Source organism: Urocitellus parryii, chromosome 2 (assembly GCF_045843805.1).
Source record: "Urocitellus parryii isolate mUroPar1 chromosome 2, mUroPar1.hap1, whole genome shotgun sequence".
Classification (NCBI taxonomy): domain Eukaryota; kingdom Metazoa; phylum Chordata; class Mammalia; order Rodentia; family Sciuridae; genus Urocitellus; species Urocitellus parryii.
The window spans coordinates 168,349,675-168,374,404 of record NC_135532.1 but is presented as its reverse complement, the minus strand read 5'-3'; the positions used below and the strand labels follow the sequence as shown (position 1 = coordinate 168,374,404).

General features: G+C 40.0%; 1 protein-coding gene across 1 annotated transcript in view; it reads left to right on the top strand.

The window, feature by feature from the left end:
- The window catches only part of Hgd (homogentisate 1,2-dioxygenase), a 51,648-nt gene that overhangs the window by 12,414 nt on the left and 14,504 nt on the right, over nucleotides 1-24,730 (top strand). The window contains exons 5-7 of the mRNA XM_026394766.2: nucleotides 20,972-21,031; nucleotides 22,928-23,019; nucleotides 24,135-24,169. Coding sequence (XP_026250551.2) covers nucleotides 20,972-21,031; nucleotides 22,928-23,019; nucleotides 24,135-24,169 — 187 coding nt within the window. The remainder of the gene's footprint in view (nucleotides 1-20,971; nucleotides 21,032-22,927; nucleotides 23,020-24,134; nucleotides 24,170-24,730) is intronic.

Genomic DNA, 24,730 nt, shown 5'->3' with positions numbered 1-24,730 from the left:
GTGTGTGTGTGTGTGTGAGAGAGAGAGAGAGAGAGAGAGAGAGAGAGAGAGTTGGTTTCTAGCCTAATGGCATGTAGCTAGGCACAGGAGTGGTATAGACCTGGGGGGAGTGCCTGGGTGAATTGGATGGATGGAAATTATATAGGCTGGTCAAAATGCCTTCATGTCCACAGGCTTTTTGTTTAGTTTTGTTTTAGCCTAAATTTACCATTGAATACACAAAATATCTTAAATACTGACATTCTTGAAGAAAGGCCTCTGAACTCTGGCACAGGCATAAGGGTCTTATTGTCTGAGCAGGATTCTTTAAGTCTTGTGACAGATTGCTTTCACATTCTCCTCAGACTTAGGAACTTCTAGTCTTTGCCCATGAATCCCTCCTTTTGGTTCAGTGATGAGTGGGCTTTTCCTCTGGGGGTCAGTATTATCTACATACTCTGCTGAGCATATCAGTGAGATATCTACTCATGGAATGAGATAGACTCAATACTATACAGGACTGAGCTCTTTTGTTTTGAACCTTCTGAAAACCTCAGTGTATTCCTTTGTCTCTGAGTTTAGGTACATGTCACTGATAACTGGTCTACAGTGCAGGAAAAAAAGCAAATGTGGCTTTGCACCCCTCGTCCTTCTACTGACCAATTGTGTCCTTGATCCCTGTTGTTTCACTTATAAAATGTGATAGCAGCATCTGCTTTGCAGTGTTGTTGTGAGGATTACTAGAGAGAATAGGTGTGAACAAAGTGCCTGGCGTGTAGTTGTCAAGAACCATGACCCTGAGACAGCCCTTTTGATACATTCGCTTAAAGGCAGTGACAGAATATAAATCTCAGAATTTATAAAATTCAGATAAACTTGTTTTTAATTTGATGCTATTTATGCTATTTTTTTTATTCTGAGGTCCCCATCTTCCCTGTCTCTCCTCTCCTCAGCCAAGGAAATCACTTGCTTCTCCTTTGTTCACCAAGACATTTCATCTAAACCTGCAAATCTCTGCAAATCTACTTCCCCTAAGCACTTAGACTTTTTGTAGAACAAAAGCTGGAATAATTCATGGTCACCTTTGGTTTCCTGCCCTGCTCCATTTCTCACCTTAATTATAGAAATCTCGAAGAGTTAAGTACAGCTGACATGTGGCCTACCCCTCTCCAGGAGGGACAGAAAAGGAAACTAGCATTTGGGGTCCAGAAAATATGAGTTATCATCTTAAATATTATCCACCTTAAAATTATCCATCTTAAAATATTATCAATATTAAAATGTTAGCCATCATGAAACAGGTATATTTTGTCTAAATACCTGACCTTTAACCTTTTTGAAGTTTAATGTGTACAGAAAACATCCTCCCAGCCCCCCACTGGCCTGTATATTGCCTTTGAGCGTGTTGGGGAACAGGCAGCCCCTGCTCCAACCCCCACCCCACACACAGACTCTGCCCACACAAGGTCTCAGAAAGCTCCTGCCCCTTCTCCGTCAGCTGGACACATCCCTTGTGTGTGTGTGTGTGTGTGTGTGTGTGAGTGTGTGTGTGTGTGTGTGTGTGGACAGGACCACAATTTGCACAACTAACCCCGGGAAACCCTGACTTCCCCTCTTCCTCAAGTCTGAGGCTCAAGAAAAGTGAGGGGCGCTTCACTATGAATAAAGTTTGTCTTATTGTGCAGATGAAGTCTCTCAGGTAACCTCTTAGAGCTGCCTTCAGAAAATAGATGAAAATCCTGTCAGGGTGTGGTAACAACTATTAATCTCTTCTCTGTGCTTTTGTGGGATTTCTGATCAGGCTTAACGCCCCCTAAACATTTATTATATACCACTTTGGGAAGATTGAGAAGCTATTTGGATCCCAGTAAGTTTTCTAGTTCTTTCTTTGGGTGGCACAGATGATTCTTTTATGTTTCTGACTGCTCACTCTTTCAGAGCCAAAGTTCATATTACATATGGTTGTAAAATCAGCAAGTAAGACAAAAGTTAGGCACAAAATTATAACTGAAAATCTTTTTAATCACCCATAAAGTATAGGATGCATGGTTCTGTGTGTGCTGCCTGATAAGGTAATTTTTACATATACTAAATTTAAGGACCATTGTGCTAGACTAAATGAAGGATTTCCAGAAAATTCCATGGGCAGATTTCAGGAATTTAAATCATGTGGTCTTTTTTTTTTTTTTTTTTTTTTATTGGTCGTTCATAACATTACATAGTTCTTAATACATCATATTACACGGTTTGATTCAAGTGGATTATGAACTCCCGCTTTTACCCCGTATACAAATTGCTGTATCACATCAGTTACCCTTCCATTGATTGACATATTGCCTTTCTAGTGTCTGATGTATTCTGCTGTCTGTCCTATTGTCTACTATCCCCCCTCCCCTCCCCTCCCCTCCCCTCCCCTTTTCTCTCTCTACCCCTTCTACTGTAAATCATGTCTTCCATTTGTATTCTTAAAGATAACAAATCACTAGTGGTAAACAAGATTGGGCCTTGGAGTTCCAGCGCCCCCTACCTGTTCACCTTGATCACAGCAGTTGTCGAGGCTTCCAAACCATAATACATCCTCATAGATGTATTTGTTTGTGGTTTTGTGGGCAACAGTGGAGCCATACTTTTAAAATATAATTTTATTTTAAAAGTCCCTGTTAATATAATTCTTTTGTATAATTCAATTTGTAAGTCTATTTTATATCTTCTTAATAGTTATTTTGAGGTATAGATAACATATCGATGGAAGCCGTGAAACCCAAACTCTAGGGACCAAGGGACCAAGCATTTATTGAGCCATTCACAGATGCTACCCAGAAAAGGAAAGGACTGGATCTTGGAACAGGCTGCCACAACTATCAGTAGCAAGGTTGTGTAGCAGATCAGAGCTAAGAATATTTTTAAATTTGGGGGGTAGTTTTTTCTTGGTTAAAAAAAAAAAAACTTTGGGGTAGGCAAGCACTGTGAATTACATTGGCTGTAGATCGGAGGAGTGGGATAACCTTGAGCAGGAAAGCTTTTTGGGTAGGAAAGAAGTCATGAAGAGAATAACTGTTGTGTCTAGATTGCAAGGTGTGGTGACCCTGTTGCTCACTATGTTTGGATTTCACTCAAGATTTCAACATTTTCTTTCTTTCTTTCTTTCTTTCTTTCTTTCTTTCTTTCTCTCTCTCTCTCTCTCTCTCTCTCTCTCTCTCTCTCTCTCTCTCTCTCTCTCTCTCTTTCTTTCTTTCTTTCTTTCTTTCTTTCTTTCTTTCTTTCTTTCTTTCTTTCTCCTGGTTTTGCCCCAAGTTGTTAGCTGGTTAACTTTCCTGACTTCTTTTGCCCTCCACCCTCTGGCTTTTATCATTAAATTTAGGACATTTCAAACTTTTTTCTTTTCTCAAAACTAACCCTGTTCCAATAGAATTTTTCTAGTTTCATCTTATTACACAAGTAACATATGTTTATAAAAACCTCAAATGATATAGGAATTAATAAAGTAAAAAAGTGCTCACATCAGAGGTGAGAGTGATGGGTATATCAGTTGCAGATGTTAATTCATTCTTTCACAGTTAACATACATTTTGACAGAGAAGTTCATGGCACTGTACTCTGAGTTCACAGAGTCATCAAAAGAGCTGTATCAAAAATTCCTATCTGCTCAGTCTGTATTTGTTTCCCACGGGCTTCTGTGGTTTTCCATTCTAACATTGCTTTGCATTTGCCCTTCAATTTGTTCCTTTTTTCCTGTTTTGAATTCTCTGAACACTTTTTAGATGGTGATTATTCTCCAGTATATCCCCTACTCGTTCACAGCCCTGTGTTCACACACTGGGAGAGACATGCTTCAGAACCTCACAGTGCCTCCATGAACATCAGCTCCAACAAGGTAGCTCTTTACCATCCTCCCTACCTGTGACCTGTGTCACCTGCCATCTGCTTCCCCTTCTCTGATACACACACCCTGGCTGTTCTTGGCAAAATCTATCCTTTTGTCTTTTCATCTTCTCCTTGACAAGTTAATATCTCTTTCCAATTTTATGCCTCATTAATTAACCACAACATTCTGCATTCATCACTTTTCCCTCTCATAACCTCTTCCAAATATGTGCTCCAGACTCTCACCCAGAAAGTCTGAGAAAATTATTTTTAGGTGCCTGACAGTACTTCCCAGCTGCAGCCTATATAAGTATGCCTTCAACTATTAATCAAAGCCTTTACTTCAACAGCTTCACTAACTACCCACATTGGCCATCTCTGGAAATGTGAAGACCTGAAAACTGTCTAATGTTTCCTCTAGTCTAACATTCAGTGCCACAGAGAGCATCATGGGATAGATGATCATCACCGTCACCCTTGATAGTGATCATCACCGTCACTCCTAGGAAGATGGAGACTATTCCCCCCAAAATTTTCATTTCCTTTAGTATATATTTAATCAGTCATGCAAGAATTCATGCAAACTCCTAAGTACATTTAAATTCAGCCCATGGACACAAACTCAGTACATTAATATCTCACATAAGAAGTATGTCTAATTTTATCACATGTCTTCCTCTAGTTTGCGAAATCTCAGAATTTAATGAATAAGCCTGCATCCAATTCAACCACAGTTTTACAGATTTCAATTAGCATTCTTGAATCAGCATTCTAGTGTAGAACTCAGAGTTTTTTAAAACTTCTTGTTACTACATCCTGAACTTTTGATTTGGGGGAAGTCAGACTCTTGGCCCAGTTAAAACATCAACTGAGGAAATTACCTTTTGGTTCCAATTACCATATTAGAATTACCTCAAAGCTAAGTAAAGGCCATATCATAGAATTTCTTCTGTCCACAGTTCATGCAAATTATCAAAAAATGTTTCAAAACAATATATCCTTACAGAGTTATTTGCTGTCTAATTTGTCAAACTATTCAGGTTTTGCCATTCTGAAAGCCCCTCCCCACCCAAATGTCTTGGGTTTTCCTACATCTTGAAGCTCTTGCCCAAGACTCTATTAGCAGCTAGCCCAGCCCCTACTTTTTTTTACTGGTGCTGGGTATCAAACTCAGAGCCTCATATATTTAAGCAAGTGCCCTACCACTGAGCAACACCCTCAGCAGAGGCAAAACTTTTTATAAAAAATCTCCTTTCCCCAATTTTCCCCAGACACCTACCCTCTCTTGCCCAGAGTTCTCTTCACCTCTTCCCTTCCCCAAGCTTCTGGTGCCATATTACCACTGCTTCTCAGCTTTCCTCTTCCTCCTACCTTCCTCCTCTATAAAATGGCACTTGCTGTGTAGATTCTCCCATTCTCTTCCTAGGAGAGACACACACAAAACACGGATCTCTGCGGTGACGCTGGAGTTCAAGGGGTTGCAGTGAGAATGGGGAAATCAGAATTTTTCTTTTTTTTTTTTTGATCTGTAGCATTGCTGAATTTTTTTTTATTGTTGGTTGTTCAAAACATTACATAGTTCTTGATATATCATATTTCACATTTTTATTCAAGCGGGTTATGAACTCCCATTTTACCCCGTATACAGCTTGCAGAATCACATCAGTTACACTTCATTGCTTTACATATTGATATACTCATGTCTGTTGTATTCTGCTGCCTTTCCTATCCTCTACTATCCCCCCTCCCCTCCCCTCCCCTCCCCTCTTCTCTCTCTACCCCCACTACTGTAATTCATTCCTCCCCCTTGTACTGTTTTTCCCTTTCCCCTCACTTCCTCTTGTATGTAATTTTGTGTAACCCTGAGGGTCTCCTTCCATTTCCATGTAATTTCCCTTCTCTCTCCCTTTCCCTCCCACCTCTCATCCTTGTTTAATGTTGGTCTTCTTCTCGTGCTCTTCTTCCCTAGTCTGTTCTTAGTTACTCTCCTTATATCAAAGAAGACATTTGGCATTTGTTTTTTAGGGATTAGCTAGCTTCGCTCAGCATAATCTGCTCTAATGCCATCCATTTCCCACCAAATTCTATGATTTTGTCATTTTTTAATGCAGAGTAATACTCCATTGTGTATAAATGCCACATTTTTTTTATCCATTCGTCTATTGAAGGGCATCTAGGTTGGTTCCACAGTCTTGCTATTGTGAATTGTGCTGCTATGAACATCGATGTAGCAGTGTCCCTGTAGCATGCTCTTTTTAGGTCTTTAGGGAATAGACCAAGAAGGGGAATAGCTGGGTCAAATGGTGGTTCCATTCCCAGCTTTCCAAGAAATTTCCATACTGCTTTCCAAATTGGCTGCACCAATTTGCAGTCCCACCAACATTGTACAAGTGTACCCTTTTCCCCACAACCTCGCCAGCACTTGTTGTTGTTTGACTTCATAATGGCTGCCAATCTTACTGGAGTGAGATGGTATCTTAGGGTGGTTTTGATTTGCATTTCTCTGACTGCTAGAGATGGTGAGCATTTTTTCATGTACTTGTTGATTGATTGTATGTCCTCCTCTGAGAAGTGTCTATTCAAGTCCTTGGTCCATTTGTTGATTGGGTTATTTGTTATCTTATTGTCTAATTTTCTGAGTTCTTAATATATTCTGGATATTAGGGCTCTATCTGAAGTGTGAGGAGTAAAGATTTGTTCCCATGATGTAGGCTCCCTATTTACCTCTCTTATTGTTTCTTTTGCTGAGAAAAAACTTTTTAGTTTGAATAAGTCCAATTTGTTGATTCTAGATGTTAACTCTTGTGCTATGGGTGTCCTATTGAGGAATTTGGAGCCCGACCCCACAGCATGTAGGTCGTAGCCAACTTTTTCTTCTATCAGATGCCGTGTCTCTGATTTGATATCAAGCTCCTTGATCCATTTTGAGTTAACTATTGTGCTTGGTAAGAGAAAGGGATTCAGTTTCATTTTGTTGCATATGGATTTCCAGTTTTCCCAGCACCATTTGTTGAAGATGCTATCCTTCCTCCATTGCATGCTTTTAGCCCCTTTATCAAATATAAGAAAGTTGTAGTTTTGTGGGTTGGTTTCTGTGTCCTCTATTCTGTACCATTGGTCCAACCTGCCTGTTTTGGTACCAGTACCATGCTGTTTTTGTTACTATTGCTCTGTAGTATAGTTTGAAATCTGGAATCGCTATACCACCTGATTCACACTTCCTGCTTAGTATTGTTTTTGCTATTCTGGGTCTTTTATTCTTCCATATGAATTTCATGATTGCTTTATCTATTTCTACAAGAAATGCCGTTGGGATTTTGATTGGCATTGCATTAAACCTATAGAGAACTTTTGGTAATTTTGATGATGTTAGTTCTGCCTATCCATGAACAGGGTATATTTTTCCATCTTCTAAGGTCTTCTTCAATTTCTCTTTTTAGGGTTCTGTAGTTTTCATTGTATAAGTCTTTCACCTCTTTTGTTAGGTTGATTCCCAAGTATTTTATTCTTTTTGAGGATATTGTGAATGGAGTGGTTGTCCTCATTTCCATTTCAGAGGATTTGTCGCTGATATACAGGAATGCCTTTGATTTATGTGTGTTGATTTTATAACCTGCCACTTTGCTGAATTCATTTATTATCTCTAATAGTTTCTTTGTAGACCCTTTTGGGTCTGCTAGGTATAGAATCATGTCATCTGCAAATAGTGATAATTTAAGTTCTTCTTTTCCTATTTTTATGCCTTTAATTTCTTTTGTCTGTCTAATTGCTCTGGCCAGTGTTTAGAGAACTATGTTGAACAGAAGTGGTGAAAGAGGGCATCCCTGTCTTGTTCCAGATCTTAGAGGGAATGCCTTCAATTTTTCTCCATTCAGAATGATGCTAGCCTGAGGCTTAGCATAAATTGCTTTTACAATGTTGAGGTATGTTCCTGTTATCCCTAGTTTTTCTAGAGTTTTGAACATAAAGGGATGCTGTACTTTGTCGAATGCTTTTTCTGCATCTATCGAGATGATCATATGGTTCTTATTTTTAAGTCTATTGATGTGGTGAATGACATTTATTGATTTCCGTATATTGAACCAGCCTTGCATACCAGGGATGAATCCTACTTGATCATGGTGCACAATTTTTTTGATATGTTTTTGTATCCGATTCGCCAGAATTTTATTGAGGATTTTTGCATCTAGGTTCATTAGAGATATTGATCTGTAGTTTTCTTTCTTTGAAGTGTCTTTGTCTGGTTTCGGAATCAGGGTGATGTTAGCCTTGTAGAATGAATTTGGTAGTTCTCCCTCTTTTTCTATTTCCTGAAATAGCTTGAAAAGTATTGGTATTAGTTCCTCTTTAAAGGTTTTGTAAAACTCTGCTGTATACCCGTCCGGTCCTGGGCTTTTCTTAGATGGTAATCTTTTGATGGTTTCTTCTATTTCCTCAATCGATATTGGTCTGTTTAGGTTGTCTATATCCTCCTGACTCAATCTGGGCAGATTATATGACTTAAGAAATTTATCAATGCCTTCACTATCTTCTATTTTATTGGAGTATAAGGATTCAAAATAATTTCTGATTATCTTCTGTATTTCTGAAGTGTCTGTTGTGATATTGCCTCTTTCATCCCGTATGCTAGTAATTTGAGTTCTCTCTCTTCTTCTCTTCGTTAGCATGGCTAAGGGTCTGTCAATTTCATTTATTTTTTCAAAGAACCAACTTTTAGTTTTGTCAATTTTTTCAATTGTTTCTTTTGTTTCAATTTCATTAATTTCAGCTCTGATTTTAATTATTTCTTGCCTTCTACTTCTTTTGCTGTTGTTTTGCTCTTCTTTTTCTAGGATTTTGAGATGAAGTATGAGATCATTTATTTGTTGGTTTTTTCTTTTTTTAAGGAATGCACTCCAAGCAATGAATTTTCCTCTTAGAACTGCTTTCAATGTGTCCCATAGATTCCGATATGTTGTGTCTGTGTTTTCATTTAACTCTAAGAATTTTTTAATTTCCTCCTTGATGTCTTCTAAAACCCATTGATCATTCAGTAACCTATTGTTCATTCTCCAAGTGATGCATGATTTTTCCTTCCTTCTTTTATCGTTGATTTTCAGTTTCATTCCATTATGATCAGATAAGATGCATGGTATTATCTCTACTCCTTTATATTGTCTAAGAGTTGCCCTGTGACATAATATATGATCTATTTTTGAGAAGGATCCATGTGCTGCTGAGAAAAAAGTGTAACTGCTTGATGTTGGGTGGTATATTCTATATATGTCAATTAAGTCTAGGTTGTTAATTGTATTATTGAGTTCTATAGATTCCTTATTCAACTTTTGTTTGGAATATCTGTCCAGTGGTGAGAGAGGTGTGTTGAAGTCTCCCATGATTATTGTATGGTGGTCTATTAGACTCTTGAACTTGAGAAGAGTTTGCTTGATGAACATAGCAGCCCCGTTGTTTGGGGCATATATATTTATGATTGTTATGTCTTGTTGGTGTATGGTTCCCTTGAGCAGTATGTAGTGTCCCTCTTCATCCCTTTTGATTAACTTTGGCTTGAAATCTATTTTATTTGATATGAGTATGGACACTCCTGCTTGTTTCCGCAGTCCATATGAGTGATATGATTTTTCCCAACCTTTCACCTTCAGTCTATGTATATCTTTTCCTATCAAATGCGTCTCCTGCAGGCAGCATATTGTTGGGTCTTGTTTTGTGATCCATTCAACTAGCCTGTGTCTCTTAATTGGTGAGTTTAAGCCATTAACATTTAGGGTTATTATTGAGATATGGTTTGTTCTTCCAGCCATAATTTGTTTATTAATGCTATTAAACCTGATTTGTTTTCCTCTTTGATTATTTTCCCCCCTTTACTGTCCTACCTCCCACTGTTGGTTTTCATTGTTGTTTTCCATTTCCTCTTCCTGTAGTGTTTTGCCAAGGATTTTTTGAAGAGATGGTTTTCTAGCTGCAAATTCTTTTAACTTTTGTTTGTCGTGGAATGTTTTAATTTCATCTTCCATCCTGAAGCTTAATTTCGCCGGATACATGATTCTTGGTTGGAACCCATTTTCTTTTAGCGTTTGAAATATGTTATTCCAGGATCTTCTAGCTTTTAGAGTCTGTGTTGAGAGATCAGCTGTTATCCTCATTGGTTTACCCCTAAATGTAATCTGCTTCCTTTCTCTTGTAGCTTTTAAAATTCTCTCCTTATTCTGTATGTTGGACATCTTCATTATAATGTGTCTAGGTGTGGATCTCTTATGATTTTGCACATTCGGCGTCCTGTAGGCTTCTAGGATTTGGGATTCTGTCTCATTCTTCAAGTCTGGGAAGTTTTCTCGTATTATTTCACTGAATAGATTGTTTATTCCTTTGGTTTGGAGCTCTGTGCCTTCCTGTATCCCAATGACTCTTAAGTTTGGTCTTTTGATGTTATCCCATAGTTCTTGGATGTTCTGCTCATGGTTTCTTAGTAGACTTGCTGAGCTGTCTATATTCTTTTCAAGTTGAAATACTCTGTCTTCATTGTCTGATGTTCTATCTTCTAAGTGATCCACTCTGCTGGTAGTATTCTCAATTGAGTTTTTAAGTTGGTTTATTGTTTCCTGCATTTCTAGGATTTCTATTTGTTTGTTTTTTATTACCTCTGTCTCCCTGTGAAATTGATCTTTTACTTCCTGGATTTGTTTGTCAATGTGATCTTTCATTGTCTGATTTTGCTGTCTCATGTCTTCCTTGAGACTCCAGATCATCTGAAGCATGTATGTCCTGACCTCTCTATCTGACATTCCATCTGTTGCAGCTATTACCTCTTCTAAAGTTGAGTTGACCTGCATTGCCTGTGGTCCTTTCTTTCCTTGTCTTTTCATACTGCTGGCGTTTCTTTCTGCTTGGTGAAATTGTGTGTCTTTGAAATTTTCCCTCTATTTATTTATATTGCTCTTGTATAGTTGAAAAATCACCCTTGCAGGGCAGGTAGTGGCTGTGATCCTCCTCCAATTAGTGTGATCCGTCTACCATGCTGGCAGGCCCTAGGTCTGCTCTGCTGGTCCATCAAAGGTCCACCTACCCAGCAGGCGCCAGGGGCACCTGTGTCACTCTGTAGGTTGCTGGGCCTAACCTCCCGATGGGTCGCAGGTTCCCCTAGCTTGCAGGCACTGGGGGAGGGGCCGGCTCCGCCCCTCAGCAGGCCGCTGGGCCTGATCTGCCGGTGTTCACAGTCCCGCCTACCTTGCAGACACTGGGGGAGGGGACGGGCCTGCCCCTCAGCAGGCCACCGGACCTGTCCTAGTGGGTCCGGTCCGCGTTCCCTGCAGGCGCGTGTAGCTGCTCTGTTACTTGGCAGGTTGCTGGGCCTGACCCGCCCGCCCGTGGGTTGCAGGTTCGCCTAGCTTGCAGGCACTGGGGGAGGGGCCGGCTCCGCCCCTCAGCAGGCCGCTGGGCCCGATCTGCCGGTGTTCACAGTCCCGCCTACCTTGCAGACACTGGGGGAGGGGACAGGCCTGCCCCTCAGCAGGCCGCCAGACCTGTCCTAGTGGGTCCGGTCCGCGTTCCCTGCAGGCGCGTGTAGCTGCTCTGTCACTTGGCAGGTTGCTGGGCCTGACCCGCCCGCCCGTGGGTTGCAGGTTCCGAAATCAGAATTTTTCATAGAGAATCTGGATGGGAAGAGGAGGAGGCTGTGAATGCTATTAATTTTTAAAAAATCAGATAAATATACATACATTTACGCATACATTTACTTTTATTGTGGTCATGATGTAATACAGATTTGCATTCTATTTATTTAAACTTAAATATTATATTTTGTGCCTTTGTAAACTCCTTGAGGGCACATAATTTTGAGGGGATGGGTACCGGAAATTGAACCCAGGGGCACTCAACCACTGAGTCACGTTCCCAATTTTATTTAGAGACAGGGTCTCACTGAGTTGCCTAGCACCTTGCCATTGCTGAGGCTGGCTTTGAACTCGCCATCCTCCTGCCTTAGCTTCTTGAGCTGCTGGGATTACAGGCATGTACCACCATGCCTGGTGAGGGCAGATAAATTTTTAATGCTGTATTATAATTCAATATGTTTATAAAACAATTCTTCTATTGCCATATATTTAGATTATTTCCATTATTATGAATCATCCATGATCCATGATTTCTAATCATCCATAATTTATAATAGTTGATCGTCAACCATTATAAATCATCCATGGCTAATACCAGCTCTTGTCTCTGCAGCATCCCAAAGCATGAACAGCTGACCTCCCTCTTTCCTGAATCTCTGACCTTTATGGCATTGCATTGACTCCTAAGCCTGCAAAATGAGTGCTCTCCAGGGTCCTGAACTAAGATTCTACCTCCCTCTTGTCTCCATCTTCTGCCTGGAAAATGGGGAAGTACTTAATCTCTTTTCCCTGCTCCTCTTCCTAATTGTCTTTTTCACCCTTATCTTTCCCTTCTTATTACACACATTTCCCCTTCCCCTTCTGTAATAGTTTTCTAGGGATTCCATAACAAAAAACAGGCTGGGTGGTGTAACCAACAAAGATTTACATTCTCACTTTCATCCCAAGATTGAAGTATCCGAGGCCTCTTTCCTTGGCTTGTAGACAGTTGTCTTCTCCCTGTGTGTGTATCCACATTTCTTCTTTGTATAAGAATGTATAAGCATATTCAGTTAAGCCAATCCTAGGAACATAATTTCATTTTTAACTTATTTCTATAAAGATTCTATCTATATAAGTTATACTCCATGTATGTATCTGTGTCAAAATGTACTGTCACATATATCTAAAAAGAACAAAAAAAGATTATATCTATAAATGCAGTCACATCTGAGGTACTGGGTTGGAATTTCAACATATGGAATTTAAGAAAAATACAATAAAGCCTATAATACTCTTCCTCTACTTTCTCCCCATTTCCTTCCAAATGTTGGCCATGGATTACCACTTTTATTGGATTCTCTTTGCCTTAGAGCTGAAGGGATAGTTGATGAGAAACGCCCCACTGGAATGAACTGCGGGAGGAACTCCTTGACAACAGATGATATTTCTAGCTCACTTTGCTTCTCACCTCTCCCTGGGGCCCCCTCAACACATGTATAGGTACACACCTCAGCAGGTAGTATTATTAAGGCATAACTTTACCCAACATAACTCCAGCCCAGAGCTTGCTATAACCTTGTAGGGCACATTGCAAGGAGTCATTCACACAACTTTGGAATTCAGAAGCCATTCTAGAGCTAGTGTCAATATTTACATCCTATCATCCACTTTATCTCCCTCTTGCCATCTTTCTAATCTCCCAGGTTTTCTTCTTATAAAAAATTGAATAAATGTCATTCATAGCCATGACATTAAATGTCATCTCTCTGAAGTATGTTTTACAAATCTTCCCTGCAATTTCAGAAACTGCATTGGATGATGCCATGTGTATGTTCTAACTTAAAAGATCCTATACGGAGGATGTGACAGTCCCATCCAAACTATTGTCTCCCCCTGGCTTTTCTAAGCCTGTTACTGACAACCATTCTTTCACATACCCAGGTTTGAATCTTTAGAGTCTTTTTTTTAATGGACACATATCTTTATTTTGTTTATTTATTTTTATGTGGTGCTGGAATTGAACCCAGTGCCTCACAAGTGCAAGGCAAGCACTCTGCCATTGAGCCACCACCCCAGCCCACCTTAGAGTCATTTTTAAGAACTTTTGATTTTTTCCTTCTATGTGGAATTAAGTGGCAAGTACACAACATGGTGATTCCCAAAGTATACATAAGAGTTAACCAGAGAGTCTTGTTGAAAATGTGGAATCTAAAGCCTTGATCTCCAGATATTCCAGTCTAATAGATCTAAGATGGTGTACAGGAGTGCCTCCAGATGATTCCACTCATATTGGCCTTGGACCACACTTTAAGAAATATTGCTGTAGAGCCTGTCTTTGGTTCTCTTCTTCCTTCTCCTGACTCTGCCTAGTACAGGCTTCATTTGCTCTTGCCTAACTTTATAATGGCCTCCTAATCGATCCATGGGGCTTCCTTACCCCATCCCACATTGTGCTGCCAGATTCAGCTTACTGAATTACTATCTCTGAAATCTTTAAACCCCACCATCAGTCCACCCCTCCACTGCCCAGACAGTCAAGTACAAGCTCCCAAGATAGAAGATCAAGACCAGTTCCCTGTCATGAGCTTTCAAACCCTCTACTTTCTGCCATGTGCCCTACTTTTCAGTCATACTAAAACCACACTTTTTTCCAGGAAAATATCCTGAATTCTCTTTCCTTGGTGCTTTATGCTATTACATTTACTTGGATTTCCTTTTGTTTACAAATATCCACCCACCAAAATCCCACCCATAATTTAAGACTCATTTTAAATATCACTTTAAAAAAATAAAATTTCAATATTTTTCAGGGTATCTTAGAATAGAATTTATATCTCCATCATCTTTGTTTTATCTGCAGTACCCAGCATGTACCGTATTCCAAACATTTAATATTGCAATTGTTGATACTTCCTGTAGCTCATATCTCATCATCTTATAAATAGACTAGATTGCATTTCCATAAATGCATCCACTGGAGTTTGCCAACATTACCGTGTACATTGCCCTGTTCAGCCCTTTTTGGACAGCTTGCTAGATCTTTTTTACAATACATCTTTATCAACTTACATTTTACTCCTTGGAAAGAAATTGAAGCTGTCCACAAACCAATGATTTTATTGCTTGTGTCTCTTGTTTTTCATATATAAGAGTGTTAAATAGGCCTCGTTCCAGCATTTATTCCTGAGGGAACATTCCTGTTTACGTGTTTCTTCCAAAGTCACTTACATTATCTGTATCCTTATTTTCTTATCAGAAATTCTCCATACTTCCAGGATTTTCTGGAACTGTTTCCCTAAGGGCAGAAACCTTCAGCAACTAGCATATGATCTGACACATGGAGAGAATCAATGAATATTGTTTGAACAAATTAATGTGAAGGGTTTGGACAAGAATTCCAATCCTGAAGGGCCATATCAGGAGTAGGGTCTCAGGAATCAGACTGGGCCAGGGCAACTCAGCACTGGAGCAAATAAGGGTCAGAATGAAAGACCAAGACCAACATTAGAGGTCAAGAACACAGAGGTCAAGCTGGGTTTAGGAGGAAAGAAAATCAGTAGTTTGTGAAACAGATCAAGACGGGTTGAGCTCAAAGTGCTTAGAGTATACATTAAAAACTGACCAAAAGAGTTTTAGCATCAGTTCTTAGGAGAGAAAATTTATCTTCTCTAAGTTATCAGTTTTCTTACTTCTAAAATAAGAGAGAATAATAATTATAAGTGCTTCAGAGAGTTGTGAGGATGAAGTCATCCAACATATATTGACTACTGTCTTCCATGATCTATGCAAGGTGATGAGTATCTTAGTCTGTTTTCTTTTCTTTATTTCCGCACTTTTGTGGAGCTGGTGATGAAACCCAGGGCTAATGCAGGCTAAGTAAGTGCTATACCACTGAGCTATACATCCCCAGCCCTATTAGTCCATTTTCTGTTGACGTAACAAAATACATGAGAAGGAGTAAGTTATAAAGAATAGAAGTATGGGGGCTGAGGCTGTGGCTCAGCGGTAGCATACTTGCCTGGTATGTGTGAGGCACTGAGTTCAATTCTCAGCACCACATGTGAATAAATAAAATAAAGATTTATCAACAACTAAAAAAAATAAAAATTAAAAAAAGAATAAAGGTTTATTTAATTCAGGGTTCTAGAGGCTGGGAAGTCCAAGAGTATGGTGCTGCATCTGGTGAGGGCCTTCTTGTTGCATCATAACATGATGAAAGACATGACATGGTGAGACATAGCAGACATGCTAGCCTAGGTTTCTCTTCCTCTTATAAAGTTATTAATACCATCCTGGGGTCCCCACCTTCATGACCTCATCTAATCCTAACTATTTTTCCAAGGCTCCACCTCCAAATACCACTGGCATATGAATTTGAGGATTATGTTTTCAACATATAAACTTTTCAGTGCATTTGCTATGGTTTGAATGATTGTCTCCCAATGTATCAAAGACTTGGTTCCCAGGGTGGCACTATTGGGAGCTGATGGAACCTCCAAGAGGTAAGGCCTTTGTGGGTCCTCAGGTCAGTGAGTGTGTGCCCTTGATAGTGGGACCCTAGCCTCTTCTTCTTTCTCTCCTTTGCTTCCTTGCTCATGAAGTGAGCAGTTTTCTGTGCCACATGCTCCATGTGCCTCTTTCCCTAGGGACCCAAAGAAGTGGGGCTACTAAATCTCGGACCATGAGCCAAAATAAACCTTTCTTTTCTCTTTATAGGCTATTCCTCTCAGGTATTTCATAATAGAAATGGGAAGCTGAATAATATGGCATTTAAACCATGGCAATGAATAATGAATATAAAGCCCTTAGTTTTACTTTCAAAGATAAGGTCAAAAAATATGGCTTATCTTTTTTGGTAGCCTCTTGAAAGACTTTAGAAAATCTAAATAAATTAGTGAGACTTGGATCTTCCCTATCTGTATTCTTGCCCATCAAAGAAGTCCAATGAATCAAAGAAAGAGAGAATTGAAGCCTGATTCTCTCTACTTTTTCCCTCAAATTGCTAGATTTATTGAGGAATTCAATGAGCCACTGTTTTATTTTACTCACCCTTATATTCCCTGTCTGGACTGAAACTCACCACTACCAATTACCCTGGACTTCTCTCAGTCATAGCTGCTGCTAATAATTGCTTGAACATGAGGATTACTATCTAACTCACAAGTTAATTCAAAATTCTTGGATAGTTGGTACTGACTTCTAATGACATGTCTACTTCTAGCCAGTTAATGTCATTAAGAGCCTTCAATTCATCCAATTTAATTGAGTTCATGGCAATTTTGGATAGAATCTCAGTAAATCAAAGAATCTCAATGTTGAAAGGGATATTCAGATCATCTAGCCCAACTCCCAGACTTCTAACTTTGGAAATACTGAGACTGATTCTTTCATATTTCCTTTTCATCTCTGAGTATGAATTTAAATATATTAAATATTGCCACCAATTATCTGTCTTCCTCCTTGGATAATGTTAAAGAATTTTTAATTATAACTTTGGATACTCTTGAAGATTCTTTTAAAATTATTTTTATCACCCCACTTTTAGTAAGTAACAGTTTATTTTCCAATAGGATTTGTAGGGTACAATTGCAAAGTATGTAAATACATGACAGAACTCAAAGGAGAAATAGACAAATCCACAATTATAGCTGGAAACTTTAGCACTCTTCGCTCAATAGTTGATAGAACTGGACAGAAAATCAGAATGGATGTAGAAGTGATAATTTTTCACATGCATGAAGAACTGACTTATGTTTTGGAAATCATCTTTGGGTTTTTAACAATATTTATCAATTTGCTAATTATTGCCTGAATGTCATTTTACTCTGAAAGATCTCACAAATTTGCTTTATTCTCATTCCTTGAAATATAAGTCATTCTCAGTGCCATTTACTTATTTACTCATTCAATCATTCAATAAATATTTATTGATGCCTATCATAATCAAGACACTGCATCATGCATTACAATTGATGTCATTGTTTTTGAAATGTTTAATTATGAAATTCTGCATGGGAGAGCCATTTAGCAATAACATAGAGTATGAATAAAATACACCATTAAAACCTACAACTAGAAAGTTGTTGGGTTATATTAATCTTATTGGACTGCTGTAACAAAATGCCTTAAACTGATGGTTTAAGCAATAGAAATTTATTTTCTCACAGTTCTGGAGACTGGAAGTCCCAGATCAAGGTGCTAGGAGGGTTGGTGTCTGGTAAGGCCTCTTCCCTTTAGCTTGTACTACCTTCTCACTACATCTTCACATGGCTTTTCCTCTGAGTACATATGGAAAGAGAGTGAGATCTCTTCTTCTTAGAAGGCCACACATCTTATTGGATTAGAATCTCCCAAACTATGATTTCATTGAACCTTATATACCTCCTAAAGTTCCTGTCTTCAAAACAATCACATTAGACATTAGAAGTTCAACATAGGAATTTGGAGAGGACACAATTTAGTCCACAGCAAGGAGTGAATAAGCTAATAAGCATTCACTTTTTATAAAAGCTCTTCTCTGAAGAGACTTATGGAACTATAGTTCTTACCAGTACCTCATTATTACATGTAAGAAAACACAATCCAAAGAGAGAAAATGACCTGCCTGAGGTCACAGAGTAAGTGGGATTGGAGGCAGTACCCCAAACCAAGTCTCCTGGTTCAGCCGCATGCACCATCCCCTTGGTCTGGCCTTGGATCAGAGAGGTACTGCTTCACAGCATATGTACAATTAAGCTGAGCATCTGTTTTTGGCAGGAGGTGTTTATACCCTGCACTCCATGGACTCTTTCTGTTCATCCTCTCCCCGAATCCCCTTGCTCACATTCACCAAAATATCACATCAAGGCTCTTGACCAAAATCTTGCTGGAGTACCCAAAGCTGGCTTCCTTCTCTGGGTACTGAGTTTATCAGAATCACCTTGGGGTCTTTATCATCCTTCATAATAGGCCCAACACATTTGGAATATAGACTATGAACAATCTGCTGCCATCGGACCCAAGAGATAAATGATTCCTTTCCCCACACCATCTGTCATTTGAAGGGAATCATTTTTTGCATTAGAGAAGGTTCATCAAGGCCACTGCTTCATGGGGCTGTGGGCCCTGTGGAAGGCATGCTTCCTACATCATCACATGCTTGTCTTTTCATCTGCCCTTCAGGTCTCTCACTTTCCTTGCTATTGAGAGCTGGATCTCTCGCTCTCCCTTTCTTTCCCTTTTGCTTTCTTCTCTCTATTCTTAGATTATAGATCCTTACGCTTGCGTTATTTAAATTTCTCTGCTAGTTGGTAGTGGCATTATCCCTGCCATTTGGCCCAGGATGCCACAGGTTAGTTGATTGATTGGTTGGTTGTCAGGTTGTTTTGTGGCTTGATTGGTTGACTGGGTGGTTTTTTCCAAGCATGATATTTGGTTCAGCAATGCAATAATATCAGAATCTCCAAGTTGGGTGTGGTGATTCTAAAGCGTAGTTGCACATTAGGAGAGCTTTTAGAAAATACTGATGCCAGGGCCCACCTTCACAGATCCTGATTTAATTTGGTCTTGGTTTCAAAACCTCTCCAGGTAATTTCCATGGGTCGGGTTGAAAAATCAGGTTGGGAATCTCTGGTTAGAGCTAAAGGGTTGCCCAGGCAACCATTGATCTGATACTTAAATCTCTTCCATTGGGAAATCTAAGATGATGAGTCTTTTTCTGACAATTTTCCCTGGTATGCAAACACTGCTCTGCTACTTAGACGGAAGCAGCAGGTATAGTTAGTAGCAGACCAGAACCTCCTCTCAAAACTCCAGCAGTGCTCAGGGTTGGGGCTGTGTCAGTGGCAGAGCACATGCTGAGCATGCACATGTGGGTTCAATCCCAGCACACACACACATAGCATCCAACAGTGCTCAGTTGTGGCTCTTCCTAAGGTCAGGGGAATGTCCTTCTGTTTCCATAGTTCTTAACCAAGGGATGTTTGTCCCCCAAGGGATATTTGACAATGTCTGGGGATATTTTTGATTTTTACAACTTGGAGGGAAGCTACTGGCATCTAGTGGGTCGAGGTCAGAGTTGATACTAAACATCCTATGAAGCACAGCCCCTGCAATAAATGCAGCACAAAAACGTCAACAGTGCCTTTCCTACATCCTTGCTTTCAAGTACCCCTCTCTTCCCCCAAGAGAAATCATCCTTAATGGAATCAGTCCTAAAGTATTTTCTTCCTTCTTGGAAGCACGATTTGAATGATCTTTTTCAAATCCACCTATCATGTCATTTTATTTTATTTTACTTTTTGGTACCGAGGATTGAACGCAGGGGCTCTTAACCACTGAGCCACATCTCCAGCCCTTTTTTGTATTTTCTTTAGAGATAGATCTCATTGAGTTGCTTAGGGCCCCACTAAGTTGCTGAGACTGGCTTTGAACTTGCAATCCTCCTGCCTCAGCCTCCTGAGCTGCTGGGATTACAGGCATGTGCCACCATGCCCAGCTCAGGTCTTTTTAAGTTGTCTTAGAATGTGATCAATCTGCTTTGCTTTTAAGAAATGAAGGTTGTTGCCTGACTGTGTGTGTCAGAGAGGCAGAATAACCCCAGTGCCATCTCTTGTATTTGCTACTTTCTTTCCCATCTGGCTGCCGATCAGACATACAAATGAGCTGAGCCCTGAGCCCATACAAAGGGACCTGAGGGAGGCCCTTTCCAGCCTGCCTTCATCAGGAACGGTAGCCAGTGGAGCCAGCCCTGGGGTGTAGGTCACTCCTGAGTTATGCCCTGGGGTAGCTGGGTATATCAGCTCCCAGCCTGGCTGGGTCAGGCTGCCATTTATTTGATTAATAAGCGCTGGGCTGACAATCCAAGCAGGGTCTGAACCTGCTGATTCTTCTCCCCACTTCCTTAGATCAGTTTATTATTAAATTAAAGATTGTTATGATTTAAACTGAACCATCAGGCAGCCTAGGGACAAACGCAGGGTTTGGTGAAGAAACTGAACCCAGTATTGCATTTACCAAATCCAATCTCAGCTGGGTGCTTTTTCTTTCTCTTAAGGAAATAATTCAAAACTCGAAGGGCTGGAAGTAGAAGTAGAACCTTCCCCTGCAGTGTCAGGAGCCCACACAGAGAAGCTGGCATGCCAGGAAAAGGAGCTGATTATAAATAGCAGGAAAAGCGGCATCAGTCAAAACTTGCTGATGTGTCTGAGCAAAATGCTAAAAGAAACAAACAGCTTCTATATGAGAAAGCAATGATTTCTCTTTATTTTTATAATTGAAAGTTCTAAGGAACAAAGACAGTTTTTATTCTTATAGGTTTCAACTCACACACATACACACATGTGCACATGATATGCACACATACACCAGGAGACCCCCTCTAAAGAAATGATGGATTATCATTAATTTTAAAATAACAAAATCAAAAGTAGTCCAAACCTCAGAGAGGGAGCAGCTGACCTCTTTTTTCCTTGTAACTGATGCTATGTATTGTATTTAGAAAGCCTATGGTTTTCCCTTTGTGAAATCCTTTTCCTGTGTGCATATTTCTTTTCCAGCTTAGATGGAAACCATTTGAGATTCCAAAACCCTCTCAGAAGAAAGTGGACTTTGTGAGCGTAAGTCAATGCTACACCTTCCCACAGCCCTCCTCTCTTCTGCAGTGAATGACCTCACCATTCACAGGCTGAATGCCAAACAGAAGCAGCCTTATTTGGAGGCAGCAGAGACAAACCCACCTGTGTCTGCCATAGGGGGCTAGCAAAGGGATGTCTTCCTTATAGGCACAACATGAGTCCATGGTTCACCAAAGGGCACTAGTGAGCTTTTACATCTCAGAAAGGCCAATGGGCAGTGGATGTGTTCCTACCTCGAGCTTCTTCTCTTGAAGTTAGAACAGAGGATCTTATCCTTTTTGCTCCATGGGTCCATTTGATAGTCTGCTTACACCCTTGGGGGTTTTGTTTGTTTTGTTTGCAGTGCTGGAGATTGAATCTAGAGCTTTGTACATGCTGGGCAAGAACCTTACCACTGAACTACATCTCCAGCCCTTTTTGTTTTTCAGTTTGAGACAGGTTCTCTCTAAGTTGCCCAGGCTGGCCTCAAACTCACAATCCTTCTTCTTCAGCCTCCTAGGTAGCAAGAATATGCCACTGCACCCAGGGATACCTATAATTTTAATGTGCGAAAGAAATTACATAAAATCACAAAGAAGACAATTATATTGAAACACAATGATAAAAAATATTTCAAAAAACAAATTGTGTTTGATTTATAGTCATACATATGATTTCTTGTTAGTGTACTAAGGAATGAGCTGTATGGGAAATAATTGTGATATGAGCAAAAATGATGCTTTGATACGCCTGTGGTATATGACATGAAAATATTCATGATTTCTATTATTGAACACAGGCACCTCTAATACTGCTGCGGTTTGTTGCCTATATTCATATTAATTAAAGGGAACGATGACTTTCACTCAAAGATTAGAGAAAATAAATAGAAAACTTTTCTCATCCAAGTTCATGAACCCCTGAAGTGGATGAGTGGGCATCAACTCAGGACGGCAGCTCTAGTTAGTACATAGCTGATTGGCAGCTCTGTTGGCAGTTACAGGGGTGGAGTACTGTAATAATACCTGTGCCCAGAGGGAGCCATAGGGAGGTGGACTCCAAAAGGCCAGTGGAGTTTTCTGCGATCAACTTGGCACATAGCTTACCTAGGGACTGTCTAGGTATTCAGCCAGAAGGCCAAATTGTTTAAATTGTCTTGAAAAATTCTTTACCCTTATTAAATGCTTCAAAATCCTGTATAGACTCACTTCAATAGACCACAAACTTGCAATCCAAATTAAAATATATTAAAAAAATTCCCACTTCCTGTGTGAATTATGGATCTCTGAGGAGCAGAACCTTCTCCTTTTGGGCTCTACCATCTATAGCTTTGGGGCTGGGAGCTTTCTGAGAAGGATTGTGTGTTCCTTACACTGGGTATCAATCATCTGGTCACACAGTTAGAATATGTTTTTCTTTTTCCTATTCTGGAGAGATTAGATTGACCTCTTCACAAGCAGAGGATTGCTCATATAGGAGTGGACTGGAGGGGCATTAACCGACACCTGAAGCTGCCACCACCTTCCCTAAGCCTCCTTGATATTTAATATCACCTCGAACGGAATTGCTCCTCCAGGTTGAACTTAAGCACACTTTTGAATTAATTAAAATTAGTGAACTCTTGCCTCATAAATCTATATGATATAGCCATTAAGATAGCCATATTCAGGTCACAGCTGAAAGGCAGGGTGAGCCACAAACAACCATACATAAGTGTAAATTCCAGGCTCCCCAGAGTTAGCCCAGATCCCAAATGTCTCTCTGGTCCCCAAGGGGAGAGCCTTCTGAAACCTTGCCTCATGACCTTGGCAGGGGTTGGGGGATGCAGGGGGCAGGGCGAAGGCTGGTCTCTTGGGCACAACTAGTATTCAACCTCTGTCTCCCATGGGTCTCTCCCAGGGTCTGCACACCTTGTGTGGAGCTGGAGACATCAGGTCTAACAATGGGCTTGCTGTCCATATTTTCCTGTGCAACACTTCCATGGAGAACAGGTAAGGGACTCAGTGCTAGGGCTGGGCATGCCCATTCCCCAAGGGCTGTTGCCAGAAGGTGAAGGACAAGTATCCACTTTTACAAAGTCACACCTGCACATTGTTATTTTTGTTATTTTTTCCCTCAGAGAAATATTAATATATATTTGTTGAAAATAATAATAAATAAGCATTTTCTGTTTTTACTGACTCTTGTGACAAACAAGAGGGTCAACAGAAAAAAAAGGAAGGTGAGACCCTGGAATGAAGGTGTGGTACAAAAAGCATTTTATCTTTAGGTGAGTTTGGGCCAGAATTCTCAATTTCTAAGTTCTGCTCTTGAGATCAAAGTCACAGCAGCGGCAGTCATTAGGCCACCTGTCAGTGGCAGGCCATGCTAATAGACTTGGCTTCAAGCTTTCTGTGAAAAGCAGTATATATACTGGCGTTTTTAAAATAATTATTAAAAAAAAAAAGGTAAATGGCATTCCTGCATTTTCTTTGGGAAGCAGACTAGTGTAGCTGTTTTGTCCTGCCAGTAGAACCAGATGTTGCATCCAAAACCCAACTTCAGTCTTGCATGAGTCATTTAACTTCTCTGAGCCCCAAATGAAAACCAAGATCACAGCCCTATGGCAAGTCATTGACAACCTCCCTTTTAGTCCAGCCTCATATTGAGCCACATTCCCCTCCACTCAAGCCACACTGGCCTTCTTTCACTTCTTTCAACCTGCATGGGCCCTTTTGCCACAGAGCACCTGTGCATGCTGGTCCTTTTGTCTGGATTGTCCTCTCCCCTGGCCTGGATAATACCCTCAGCTCCCAGGCCCAGAGTCCCGCCTTCAGGGAAATTTTTGCTATCTCCCCAAACTAGTGCAGATCCCTTTTCTTTCATTTATCTGAACTTGACTTTCATGGGCTATTGTAGTTTGCAGTGATTTAGTTCTGTAATTGTTTGTTTGCAGTCTGACTCCCTACCAGGTTCTAAGCTCCATGAGGGCAAAGACTGGGTCATTCTGCTCACCATGATATACCTAGTGCTAAGCCTGGTACATAGTAGGCACAAAGCAATAATTTGTAGAATGAATTCACTTGTCTAGACAGTGTTAAAACTGAAGATACTCTGTATGTTTCAGATGCTTTTATAATTCAGATGGGGACTTCTTGATTGGTAAGTTCTGAAAATTTCAGACCCCTTCACTGTTCATTGATCTCTAGCCACAAGCTGCTTTCTAATTTCCGACCTATTATTTTCCTTCATTCTCAAATCTGTTTTATTTAATTTAATACAATTTATAGACTGAAGTCTAGAGGTCATTGGTGGTCTGGAAAAGATTCTTTGCATACCTCAAAACTCCTGTTTCCTGGTTTCTGCCTTTGCTCATCTTCTCTGGGCCTTTCTAATGTGAGAGATCTAGGCAGCTGAGAAGAAATAAGTGGTACCAGCATGTGATTAACTTATTAAGATAACTCTGGGGGCTGGGGTTGTGGCTCAGTGGTAGATCACTTGCCTAACACGTGTGAGACACTGGATTCAATTCTCAGCACCCACATATAAATAAATAAACAAAATAAATGCATTGTGTCCACATACAACTAAAAAAACTTTTTTTAAATATAACTCTGTTTACCTTCAAACTTACCCAAGAAAAGCCCATCTGTCATTGATAACTGCAATAGAAATACAAACATTCATGAGACCATCTAAAATGTAATTTCTAATCATTTTTTT